The sequence below is a fragment of the Trichechus manatus genome, unplaced genomic scaffold (genome assembly GCF_000243295.1).
Source record: "Trichechus manatus latirostris isolate Lorelei unplaced genomic scaffold, TriManLat1.0 scaffold00038, whole genome shotgun sequence".
NCBI classification, from domain to species: Eukaryota; Metazoa; Chordata; class Mammalia; order Sirenia; family Trichechidae; genus Trichechus; species Trichechus manatus.
Window position 1 is genome coordinate 4,146,741 of NW_004443974.1, and position 12,919 is coordinate 4,159,659.

Consider the following 12,919-nt stretch of genomic DNA (forward strand, 5'->3'; position numbering starts at 1 on the left):
TCTGGAGGGCATTATGCTGAGTGAATTTAGTCAGTCATAGAAGGACAAATATTTTATAGGATCACTACAATAAGAACTCAAGAAAAGGTTTAAACAGAGGGTGAGGATTATTCACTAACTAGATAGTAGACAAGAATTATCTTAGGTGAAGGAAAGGACAGCACATGCTACAGGGGAAATCAGCACCACTGGACTAAACCAAAGCTAAGAAGTTCCCTGAATATAATCAAACACTTCGAGGGACAGAGTACCAGGGGTGGGGATTCAGGGACCATGCTTTCAGGGGACATCTAGGTAAACTGGCATAACAAAGCTTACTAAGAAAATGTTCTGCATCCTACTTTGGTGAGTAAAAGCTAGCGAGCAGCCATCTAAGACGCATCAATTGGTCCCAACCACCTGGAGTTAAGGACAATGAAGAAAACCAAAGACACAAAGTATTAGTCCAAGAGACAGAAAGGGCCACATAAACCAGAGACTTCATCAGCCTCAGACCAGAAGAACTAGATGGTGCCCGGCTACCACCAGTGACCGCCCTGACAAGGAACACAGAGAGAGTCTCTGATGGAGCAGGAGAAAGGTGGGGTACAGAACTCAAATTCTAGTAAAAAGATCAGACTTAATGGTCTGACTGAGACTGGAGGAACCGTGGCACGCATGGCCTCCGGATTCTCTATCAGCCCAGAACTAAAACTATTTCCGAGGCCAACTCTTCAGACAAAGATTGGACTGGACTGTGGGACATAAAATGATACTCGTGAAGAGTGTGCTTCTTAGCTCAAGTTGATACGTGAGACTAAACAGGCAGCTTCTGTCCAGAGGTGAGATGAGAAGGCAGAGAGAGTTAGGAGCTGGCTGAATGGACATGGGAAATCAGGGATGGAAAGGAAAAGTGTGCTGTCACAATATAGGGAGAGCAATTACGGTCACATAACAATGCATGTATAAATTTTTGTATAAGAGACTAACTTGAAATGTAAACTTTCACTTAAACTACAACAGTAAACCAAAAAAAAAAAAAAGATTATAGCCTTGGAAACCCTATGGGGCAGTTCTACTCTGTCCTATAGGGTCGCTATAAGTTGGAATTCAACTTTACAACAATGGGTTTGGTTTTGTAATGGGTTAGAAGCCATGGTGGTGCACTGGTTAAGCGTTCAGCTGCTAACTGAAAGGTTGGCAATTTGAGCTTACCAGCCAGTCCGTGGGAGGAAGATGTGGTAGTCAGCTTCCATAAAGATTTATAGCCTTGGAAACCCTATGGGGCAGCTCTATCCTGCTCTATAGGGTCGCTATGAGTCAGAATCAACTTAGCAGGAGTGGGTGGGTATCCAAGTATATAAATGTTCAGAAATACTGTTGTGTCATTTACATAATAGGCTTTTTAACCAAAAAAAGAAAGTCAGCAAATTGTATAGATAGAAGTGTACTGAGGCTTTTAAAGAAAATCCACTCTTTTCTACCCTTTTCAATAAGGCATACTTGATAATGTTTTCTCCTCACATGATTCCTGCTTGTGATTTGAGGCACATTAAAAAAAAAAAAAAAAAGACCTTTCTATCCTAAACAAAAGAAATGGCAAAGTATAAAGTACATATTTTATTTCTAAAAAAATTAAATGACTTTTCTAAACTGCTATACTATCAATAAGTTAACATATTACACCTCTGTTAATGCTTGTTCTCTACCTAAAGGTCTCTCTGTTTGACTACTGCTAATCTCATTAATGGTCATTAGCATATCAAAATGTATAGGTTGAACGTAGAGTATTATAGATTGTACTTATCCCTGTCTTGTTTCTAAACCAAATAGTTAATACTGCTTACCATCTCCAAAATACTAAGTATCAGTAATTACAACAGCAGCATTTGGTTAACCCTCAGTATACCATGGTCCAATGGACCAAATTTTAGTATTTGAGTTTATTTTTTGACCAATTATTACTGTAGTTAGAGATTGCTATTTCAGGATGTATATTTTTTCTTATAGGTCTACCAAAAAAAAAAATACATTTTTTCTTTAATAGAATAAAATTCATTCTATCTTGCAATTATAATACAGACCTATCACACCCTTTTACAAACTTAAGATACATTGTGGGATCTAAGTGATCTTATTTTATCTGTCATTTGAAAAATTATGCTATTTCATCATCCTAGATATTATTTCAAAAGTGTTCATTAATTATTCCCAACTATGCTATGACTCTACATGTGAACTTCACCAGACAGAAAACACAGGAATCAAACTGATTATATCTGCAGAAAGAGACAATGGAAAAGCTCAGTATTAGCAGTCAGAACAGGCCAGAGGCTGACTGCGGAACAGATCATCAACTGCTGATATGTAAGTTCAAGTTGAAGCAGAAGAAAACTAAAACAAGTCCTCCAGAGCCAAAATACGCCCTTGAGTATATCCCACCTGAATTTGGAAACCATCTCAAGAATAAATTTTATGCATTGAACAATAATGACCAAAGACCAGAAAAGCTGTGGGATGACATCAAGGACATCATACGTGAAGAAAGCAAATAGGTCATTAAAAAGACAGGAGAGAAAGAGAAGACCAAAATGGATGTCAGAAGAGATTCTGAAACTTGCTCTTGAATGTAGAGTAACCAAATGAAAAGGAAGAAATGATGAAGTAAAAGAGGTGAACAGAAGACTTCAAGGGGTGGCTTGAAGACAAAGTAAAGTATTATAATGAAATGTGCAAAGACCTGGAATTAGAAAACCAAAAGGGAAGAACATGCTCGGTATTTCTCATGCTGAAAGAACAGAAGAAAAAATTCAAGCCTCGAGTTGCAATTTTGAAGGATTCTGTGGGCAAAATATTGAACAATGCAGGAAGTATCAAAAGAAGATGAAGGAATACACAGAGTCACTGTACCAAAAAGAACTGGGTGACGTTCCATCATTTCAGGGGGCAGCAAATGATCAAGAATGTAGTACTGAGGGAAGAAGTCCATGCTGCACTGAAGGTATTGCTGAAAAACAAGGTTCCAGGAATTAATGGAATACCAACTGATATGTTTCAACAAACGGATGCAGCACTAGAGGTGCTCACTTGTCTATGCCAAGAAATTTGGAAGACAGCTACCTGACCAATCAACTAGAAGAGATTCATATTTGTGTCGATTCCAAAGAAGGGTGATTCAACAGAATTTGTAAATTACTGAACAAATCATTGATATCACACGCAAGTAAAGTTCTGCTGAAGATAAATCAAAAATGGTTGCAGCAGCACATCAACAGGGAACTGCCAGAAATTCAAGCTGGATTCAGAAGAGGACGTGGAACAAGGGATATCACTGCTGATATCAGATGCATCTTGGCTGAAAGCAGAGAATACCAGAAAGAACTTTACCTGTGTTTTACTGACTACGCAAAGGTATTCAATTGCGTGGATCATAACAAATTATGAATAACATTGTGAAGAATGGGAATTCCAGAACACTTAACTGTGCTCGAGGAACCTGTACATAGACCAAGAGGCAGTTGTCTGAACAGAATAAGGGGATACTGTGTGGTTTAAAATCAGGAAAGGCATGTGTCAGGGTTGTATCCTTTCACCATACTTATTCAATCTGTATGCTGAGCAAATAACCTGAGAAGCTGCACTATGTGAAGAAGAATGCAGCGTCAGGACTGCAGGAAGACTCTTTAACAACCTTTGATATGCAGATGACACAACCTTGCTTGCTGAAAGTGAAGAGGACTTGAACCAGTTACTGAAGAAGATCAAAGACTACAGCATTCAGTATGGATTACATCTCAACATAAAGAAAACAAAAATCCTCACAACTGGACCAATAAGCAACATCATGATAAAGGGAGAAAAGATTCAAGTTGTCAAGGATTTCATTTTCCTGAGATTCACAATCAATGACCATGGAAGCAACAGTCACAAAATCAAAAAGGTATTGCATTGGGCAAATTTGCTGCAAAAAAACTCTTTAAAGTGTTGAAAAGCAAAAGATGTCACTTTGAGAACTAAGCTGTGCCTGACCCAAGCCCATAGTATTTTCAATCGCCTTATATGCACATGAAAGCTGGACAATGTTAATAAGGAAGATCGAAGAAGAATTGATGCCTTTTAATTATGGTGCTGGCAAAAAATACTGAATACACCACAGACTGCCAGAAGAACAAACAAATCTGTCTTGGAAGAAGTACAGCCAGAGTGCTCCTTGGCAGCGAGCATGGCGACACTTCGTTTCATGTACTTTGGACATATTATCAGGAGGGCCTTGTCCCTAGAAAAGGACGTCATGCTTGGTAAGGTAGAGAGTCAGCGAAAAAGAGGAAGACCCTCAATGAGATGGGTTGACACAGTGGCTGCAACAATGGGCTCAAGCATAACAATGAATTGTGAGGATGGCACAGGACCCGGCAGTGTTTCGTTCTGTCGTACACAGGGTTGCTATGAGTCAGAACCAACTCACTGGCAGCCAATAACAACAATGCTAAAAAATGAAGACTAAAATAATAAGAAAATTGGAGAACGATATAATTGCCTAGAAAGATACGATAGTGAAATAAATCATTTTTTCTTACTGCACCACCCAAAATATTACATTATCTTTTAAGATAAACAGACTGTAAACACCATCTTTATAGCCTACCTTTAGTTTTCTGTGCTGTAAGAGTTAGCAAAGTAAGCCTGAGGCTGCTATCCTTAGAAAGGCCTGCTTGCAGGGTTAGACCTTAACTGGCATCTGGGAATCTGGCTGGTAAACACTTTCCTTACCCTGATATAAAACTTTCCCTAAATGGTAAGGGTGGCTCACTGTGCATAGACTGTATATACAAGCAATATGGTTTATGATGAACACCTGCTTTCTTCTGGGAGTCTGCAATTTTGTTCTGGGCTACTCAGAAGATGCCTCCATTACCAGTCCCCAGTAAAAATCTTGGTAGCTAGGTCTCTAATTAGGCTTCCCTGGGCAGGAACATCACACACATGTTGCTGTATTTTTACTGCTGGAGGAAGAGTACGCTCTCTGTGACCCTTCATGGTAAGGAGAGAGCAAAAGGAAGCCTGTCCAAGGATTCCTCCAGACTCTGCCAGTGTCATTTTCCCATATGATCTGGCATGTATCCTTACTATGTCTTTGTAATAAATCTTAGCCATGGGTACAACTATGAGTCTTGTGAGTTCTTCTAGTGATAGGGTGGTCTTAGGGTCCCCTGACACAGCTTGAACACAGTTGAGAATTCTGAATCTTTCATTTTCCACCTAATGGCAATTAACAGGGGAAGGAGTTGCATGATTATTAGACAAATGAGAAGATGAAAGCAAAGAGGCAGACAGTATTCTATCTCTAACAATGATCGTGAAAACGGTCATATAAGTGAAATCTCAAACTGTGCATCTTCAGATGACTATCATAAATGAATTTTCTCAAACTCAAGAATCAACAAATGAACAATACATTCCTAAAGACAAAAAGGAAATATGGTATACTCACTGAGTTAGCCATTCAACATGAAAGACTTCGAGACACTATTTTGTGACAAGAACATGGACAACCCTACTTTGTTAAAAGGACATGTGAAGTTTGTCTTTCATCTTTTACGATGTTTGTGCACCAAAATTTACTCATTACAAAATGTTCTCCATGTTTAAATTCTTATTAAAACTTCTAATAGTTGTTTTTACTATCTCTTTATTCTTCATTCTGTTCATTATTCATAAAACTATTTTTTAAAGGGTCCACTCGATCTAGATGGCAAACTGTGACGACTATTTTTTCTGGTATACTGATGGCTAAGTAAACATGAATGGAATGAAATTTTGCAAATTAATGTAAAAATAATTACTAATTTATTTAGTCAATGGTTATTAACTAGTTCATGAATTAACACACTGTCTCTCTATTGACCACTATGGCTGGAAGATTAAAATACAGCCTGCCTACTGCTGAGGTACTCCCAAAAACTTCAAAATTCAATGAACTAGTACAAATGACAACTCAAATGTAATTCATAAGAACAGTCATTTGCAGGAGTAACCCAGCCACAGAAGTTGCATGCAAATACGGGCTGAGGAGACCTAGGGTATATCCCTATGCTGGAGGTGGATGCACCAGTCCAGAGTCTGATGACACTAGCATCAAGATCTTTCAACCAACTCTTCTTGCTCTGAATCCTTGCTTACCAAGCAACCTTCTGTTGATAACCTAGCTTCCAACAGAGATTTTCCAACAGAGAAACAATGTCCTTGCTAAGTGGGAAGAGTATTTGGTTTAAGAGCAGTTAGATCTTTCATTATGAATAAATAAACTGGCTTTTTGATCATAAAACCGGATTTTGTTTAGCGGGGGTGGTTTTAGGTTGTTTGTATATAAGTTTGCTAAACCTTTGAGGAGTAGGCAGCTAGCTCCTCGAAGTTTCTGAGTCTGTAAATTATGACCCTACAAAGATACTGGCTAGTATATGGCATTACACAGGGGCTCTGGTGGTGCAGTGGTTAAGAACTAACCAAAAGATGTGCAGGTCCAATCCACCAGCCACTCCTTGGAAACCCTATGGGGCAGTACTTCTCTGTCCTATAAGGTCGCTATGAGTTGGAATCGACTTGATGGCAAGGGGTTTATATGGCATTATAAGGAATGGTTTACAGTCACTCTTTTCTGGGTAAGACATTTTCTAGTTGATTTTTTGCCTGCATTCACCACGAGATACTTTTATAATTGTTTTTTGCATTCTGAGTACCTGGAATCTGTTATCAAGTATTAGGTTTTTAGGACGCCTAAACCTCTTACAAGGGGTCCCTGGGCAGTGCAGATGGTTAACATCCTAGCTGCTAATCAAAAGGCTGGAAGTTTACATCCACCCAGAGGTGCCTTGGAAAAAAGACCCAGTGATCTACTTCTGAAAAATAAGCCACTGAAAACTCTATGCAGCACAGTTCTACCTGACACACATGGAGTTGCTATGAGTTGAAATCAACTCCACAGCAACCAAGCTGGGTTTTTTGTTTGTTTTTAACCTTAAAATAGTACAGGCCAAAGGGGAAACAGCCAGTTTGGCAGTTACTGGCTTCTAAAAATGTTAACATAATCTATGTTAAGCAGACACGAAAAGATAAAACACTTTTTAGATGATTAAATGTATTAATTTCTTTAAAACTATCAAGGAGTGATGCTTGAAAAAGTTATTCTATGTTAAAAGTAAAAGGGCACTCACCAGTTTACCCCATCTGCTTCAACCCAAGCAAAGCGGTACTCATTAACCCGGAGCATCAGCTGAAGGCACCCCGCAACACATTGCACATACTGAGAACTCTACACAAAAAAAAAGTGCAAGGATTTAAAACTGGAAAGCATTTAAAGATGAGATCATACACAAATACTTCTATAAGAGGAGTCTGTTTTTTAACTAGAGTTTATTAGCATCAGAGAATCCAAAATTCCTTAATACTTTTCAAAAGTCAATCCTCATGTTTGCTTTTATCTCTACCTCTTAGAAACAAAGGTGATTCTGTCTCCCAAATTAAATCCACACAATCCAAATTAAATCCACAATCCTAACATAGTTAGGGAACTAGAGAAACAAAGCAGTATCTTTGACATGGTCTGGTAAGTATATTGTCTTGCAAAGTTTCATTTACCCCTGAATAGAGGCACTATGTAGAGAATACTGCTCTACAAAATTATAGAAATATCAAAGAACAACAATAAGATAAACAAAAAGAAGAGTTTGTGTTTGAGACAGGCCTGTATTTGAATGAGCTTGAGCAAGTTACTGAACTTCTCCAACACTCAGTTTCTTCATTTTTAATGAAGATGCCACCTCCAAGCACCTTAAACAGGTATTGTGAGGATTAGGTTAAATAGTTCATTTAGCACACAGTGAGACATATCATAGAAACTCAATACATTGGAACTTAAAAAAAAACTACATAATATAATAACATATAAAAAGTCTAATTGAACACTTGAAAAGATTGCCTGGGATTAAAAATACTGTCAATTCAGTAGCACCATCTCATAGAAATTGTGACTAGTATCTGAAACTTGAAATAAACAGGAATAACCACCCAGGAAGCTACCCCCACCCCCACCAAAAAAAAAAACCCACCCAAACCTGTTGTCATAGAGTTGATTCCAACTCATAGCTACCCTATAGAACATAGCAGAACTGCCCCATCAGGTTTCCAAGCAGCGCCTGGTAGATTCGAACTGCCCTTCCATTTTGCCAAAGCTAGTAAGAAACTCTGGCCTGAGCTCTTCCCTAAATATTTACAATGAGCCTTATATCAATAAATAGTGGAGAGACAGGAGGAAACTGCAGATTCCAGCCTTAACAAAGAACACATTAAACTTGAAAAATTTATAAAGGAAAGAATCATGTTTGTTATATAAATTCACAAAATCTAATGTACATGATATTACTAAACTCTGTTTTCTAATTTAATTAACATTCTTAAAAACTTCAAAGAAATTCCGGGCACTCAAATTTTAAAAGTACGATAACATGAGTACGTTTAGTGGAACAGTCGAAAGTCATCAAGAAAAGGTTCTCTTAGGTTTTACCTAGAAAGTAGTGAAAATAGTTCTACAAAAGCACAATATACCCAGTAATATAATTTGCCTGAAAACTCAAAATATAAGCAGAAATTAATGACCAAAAAAATGTGCATTTTAGCTCTAAAACAATCTTCCATGAAGGAAAAAAATTATATTTTTCCAATTAAGTCAGCAGGTAGTAACCTTTTCTGCATGAGGAATTCTGTACTGCTTGTTTAGAAAGAAAGCCTCAGCAAGGTTTCTAGATAGAATGAACCCAAAGGCAATCGAGGGCACTCTCTCCTCTTCCATTTATCATCAGTGTCCTCTCAATGTGAAACATTTTTGGTTTAAGTCTTCCTTTTCCGTGTCCACTTACCAGGATATGTTAAATACATGACACACTTCAAATATGGATTCTTTGTTGTCATTTATATAGCTTCAGTTTTCACATTATAAAAAAAGACATAAATAAAGCTAGTCCTAAAATTGACAGTCCTCTCTCCTATTACATACTATAAGGCAATCCAAATACCATTCCAGACGTTATGTTCAAAATATATAGTTAAGAAAACATGGTAAACAACTGAATTAAACAAACTGAATTAAACCTTCAATTAAACAAAGTAGATTGTATTGCTTCCTTTAAACACTTACATGTGTAAAATTATTCAGTGATTTTTTAAAAAATTTATTTGTTTTTATTGTGCTTTAGATGAAGTTTTATTCAAAAAATTTTAAAAGAATAATCAGCCTTGAGTCAATCTAATCAGCCACCATCTCTAATCCTACACAAAGGCAGTTCAATACTGCTGGAAAAAAGCCATCAGGAATTCTGGTCTGTTCTCTGCCATTCCCCAGGGTTGATCTCAGACACTCACCACTGTCTTCCCATTTTACTCTCTTCCCTCACTCTCAGCAAAAAAGAGATAACAGAGGCCACTAGTTAGAGATTCACTCAGTACCAACATCTCACCCCCTAAACTTACCTACATTTACTTCTTTCTCACACAGGACAGACAGGTGGCCTTCCTCCTGTCCAAGACCAATAGCTCCAGAAGGTTCTACCCCATTCCTCCCAAATAATGCCCCATCAATCAGACCCCCTCCTATACCTTCAACCTCTCCCTTTTATTGCAGTGGTTAAGCACTCGGCTGCTAACCGAAACATCAGCGGTTCAAACCCACCAGTCACTTCATGGAAGAAACATATGGCAGTCTGCTTCCATAAAGATTACAGCCTTGGAAATTCTACTCTATCCTATAGGGTCTCTACGAGTCAACACTGACTTGATGGCAATGGGTTTGGTTTTTTGGTTATTTTTCTTCTCAGTCTCTATATACTCAATCCTTTCTCACCTTGAAACTATCCCTAGACCTTGTACCAAACTCTGCATTGCCTCTTTCTTCTTCCTAATACATGAAGGCTTCTTGAAAGAATTATCATCACATTTTTATCTCCCTTCTGCCATATCACTTCACTAACATGGCAGATAACCTTAAAACTGACAACTCTAATGGCTACTCTCTCCTGAGAACCAGAGCCCTATTTCCATCTATTTACTGGAAAGCTCTTTCCCCATCCTCCTCTCCCTCTGAACTGACTTAGCTGCTTCAAGCCTTAGAGCAAGTGTTAAGCCCTCCACAATGAAAGAGAAGCCAATATAGCACAATGGTTAAGATCAAAGGCTATGGAACCAGCCTGCCATGCTCAGCCTCTTACTAGCTATGTGACCCTGAATTCACTTCCCACCTGTAAAATCAGGATAATAGGACAAATCCAATCAGGTTTGGAGATAATTACATTAGTGTATATAAAGAGTTTACACTGGTATCTGTCATAAAACATTCAAAAAACATTTGCTGCTGCTGCTGCATCTACTATTATTATATTCTGATTTCTCCACACAGAATTAATCATTTCCACAATGCCATATATAAATTAGTTTCTGTTCTAGTCTTTTGTACATGTATTGCATTGGGCAAAATCTGCTGCAAAAGACCTCTTTAAAGTGTTAAAAAGTAAAGATGTCACTTTGAGGACTAAAGTGCTCCTGACCCAAGCCATGGTATTTTCAATCATCTCATACGCACGTGAAAGTTGGACAATGAATAAGAAGACTGAAGAACTGACGCCTCTGAATTACAGCACTGATAAAGAATACTGAACATACCATGGACTGCCAGAAGAATTAACAAATCTGTCTTGGAAGAAGTACAGCCAGAATACTCGTCAGAAGGATGGCGGGACTTCGTCTCGTGTACACTGGACATGTTATCAAGAGGGACCAGTCCCTGAAGAAGGACATCATGCTTGGTAAAGCAGAGCATCAGCAAAAAAAGAGGAAGACCCTCAATGAATGGACTGACACAGTGGCTGCAACAATGGGCTCAAGCATAAAGATTGTGAGGATGGTGCTGGACTAGGCAATGTTTTGTTCCGTAGTACACAGGGTCGCTATAAGTCGGAACTGTCTTGCTGGCACCTAACAACCACAACATACAGGTATCAGTCATCCCCATTAGATCAGAGAGTAAAAGATGAGTTTTTTAACCTCAGCACTTAAGCACCAGAAGAAGGAAAAAAACAAACTTGTTGTCGTCAAGTTGATTCTGACTCATAGTGACCCTACAGGACAGGACAGAACTGCCCACAGAGTTTCCAAGGAGCGCCTGGTAGATTCGAACTGCCGACCTTTTGGTTAGCAGCCGTAGCTCTTAACCACTACGCCGCCAGGGTTTCCTCAGACCCTGGTAAATAATAGCATTTAGAAAATGTTTCTTGACTAAATGATTAATTCCACTTAATCTTATTTTTTGCTTAATTACCTTGATTTTGCCATTTGCAAAAAAAAATAATAATAATAATATTATTGAACTGCCCTTGTGTAGGATCAGAGGTGGTGGCTAGCTGCATTTATCCAAGGCTATTTTCTTGAAAAAAATCAGTGAATAAATGAATTGAAAAAAGTAGAACCTAAAGTTCTAAGATGTATTTTGTCCAAGTGAAATGATTTTCGTTTTCTGCTTAGCAAGATGTTTCAAAAAAGAACAAAAAATAAAAGCCCCAAATTCCAAATTATTATTTCTCTATAGTTGATTTCTGTGTTAATAAAAAATGCAAACATGCAGCTGTCCTCCATACTGTTCAATGCAAACACCTGGCTTTATCTTTTCTTACTGTATATATTTTTATTTTTGCTAGAATTTCCTATCCTATTAGTAGACATTATGACATTTGAAAAGGATTCCTGACATAGCTAAAATTGCTAACAGAAATCCCTGAAATCTCACAGGATTTTGGGTACCAAAGGCAAACTTCTCAGGATGAGAACTGAAAGGCAGACAAATATTCTATCTTACAGGAAAATCTCAAGAACCACCAAGTTGATGAGTATTTAATTAGGTCAAGTTGAAATATCACAAGAAAGAAGCAAATAAGGAAAAGCACCCTGTGCCTCTCCTCAGGGCTGTGAGGGAGCCTCTCCTTCCTCGCTCAGCTTACCTCTCCCTGCATCTCTGGGACTCTTTACCTCATGCCTCAAGAAGGGCACCCACAGGATCAGCTTCCAGGTTTTAAAAAAAGCTAGAAACTAGAGGTACGATTTATAAGCAGTATGAAACTTGATTAAAATTTGTGTACTTGATTTTTATTGACTTGAATTTTACATGAGGTACTTTGCACATATTTATGGTAAAATATCCAATCAGTACAGCACAGCATAAAATTTCACTCTCAACCTCTGCCAATACCACTCCTAAGATAGTCACTATTAGATATGTTTGTGTAACACTTCAGAAATTTTCTATGCATTATATATATATCTTTTTTACAAATGTATAAAGAAGATTATATGATAGCTCTCATTCTGCAATTTTCTTTTTCCATTTAATAAATCTTATATACAGAAATCGACTTCATTTCTAACAGCTTTACTTATATGAAGATTTTAATCCATGGTGCTGTCAACGTGAAAGAAGCATTCCTTACTTCAACAACATTTATTGGGCTACTTATACTTTCTGATATGCAGAAGGGACTCTAATTTATTTTCAAATATGTTATACTTAAAATCCAGCCAAAGATTAAAAGCTGGTTTGACTGTGCAGCTCTAACAAACTACCTCATAGCTACAATCTTAGATTACACTGTAAGAAACAGAATAAGGGACATGAACCTGACCCAGTGCCATCAAGTCAATTCTGACTCATAGCGATCCTATAGGACAAAGCAGAATTGCCCTATAGGGTTTCCGAGGAATGGCTGATGGATTTGAACTGCCGACCTTTTGGTTAACAGCCAAGCTCTTAACCACTGCACCACCAGGGCTCCATAAGGGACATACAGCCTCCATAATTCTCAGTTCTTAACTATTCTTCAAGAAGGCTCTACAAATCTGTACTCCA

The 12,919-nt window shown here is 38.0% G+C and overlaps 1 protein-coding gene across 4 annotated transcripts in view; it reads right to left on the reverse strand.

Annotated features, from left to right (window-relative positions):
* The window catches only part of ATP6V1H (ATPase H+ transporting V1 subunit H), a 140,715-nt gene that overhangs the window by 73,380 nt on the left and 54,416 nt on the right, over window positions 1-12,919 (reverse strand). For all 4 annotated transcript variants that reach the window (XM_023730653.1, XM_023730651.1, XM_004375608.3 and 1 more), the window contains one exon: window positions 7,191-7,288. In XM_023730653.1, the coding sequence (XP_023586421.1) occupies window positions 7,191-7,288 (98 nt within the window). The remainder of the gene's footprint in view (window positions 1-7,190; window positions 7,289-12,919) is intronic.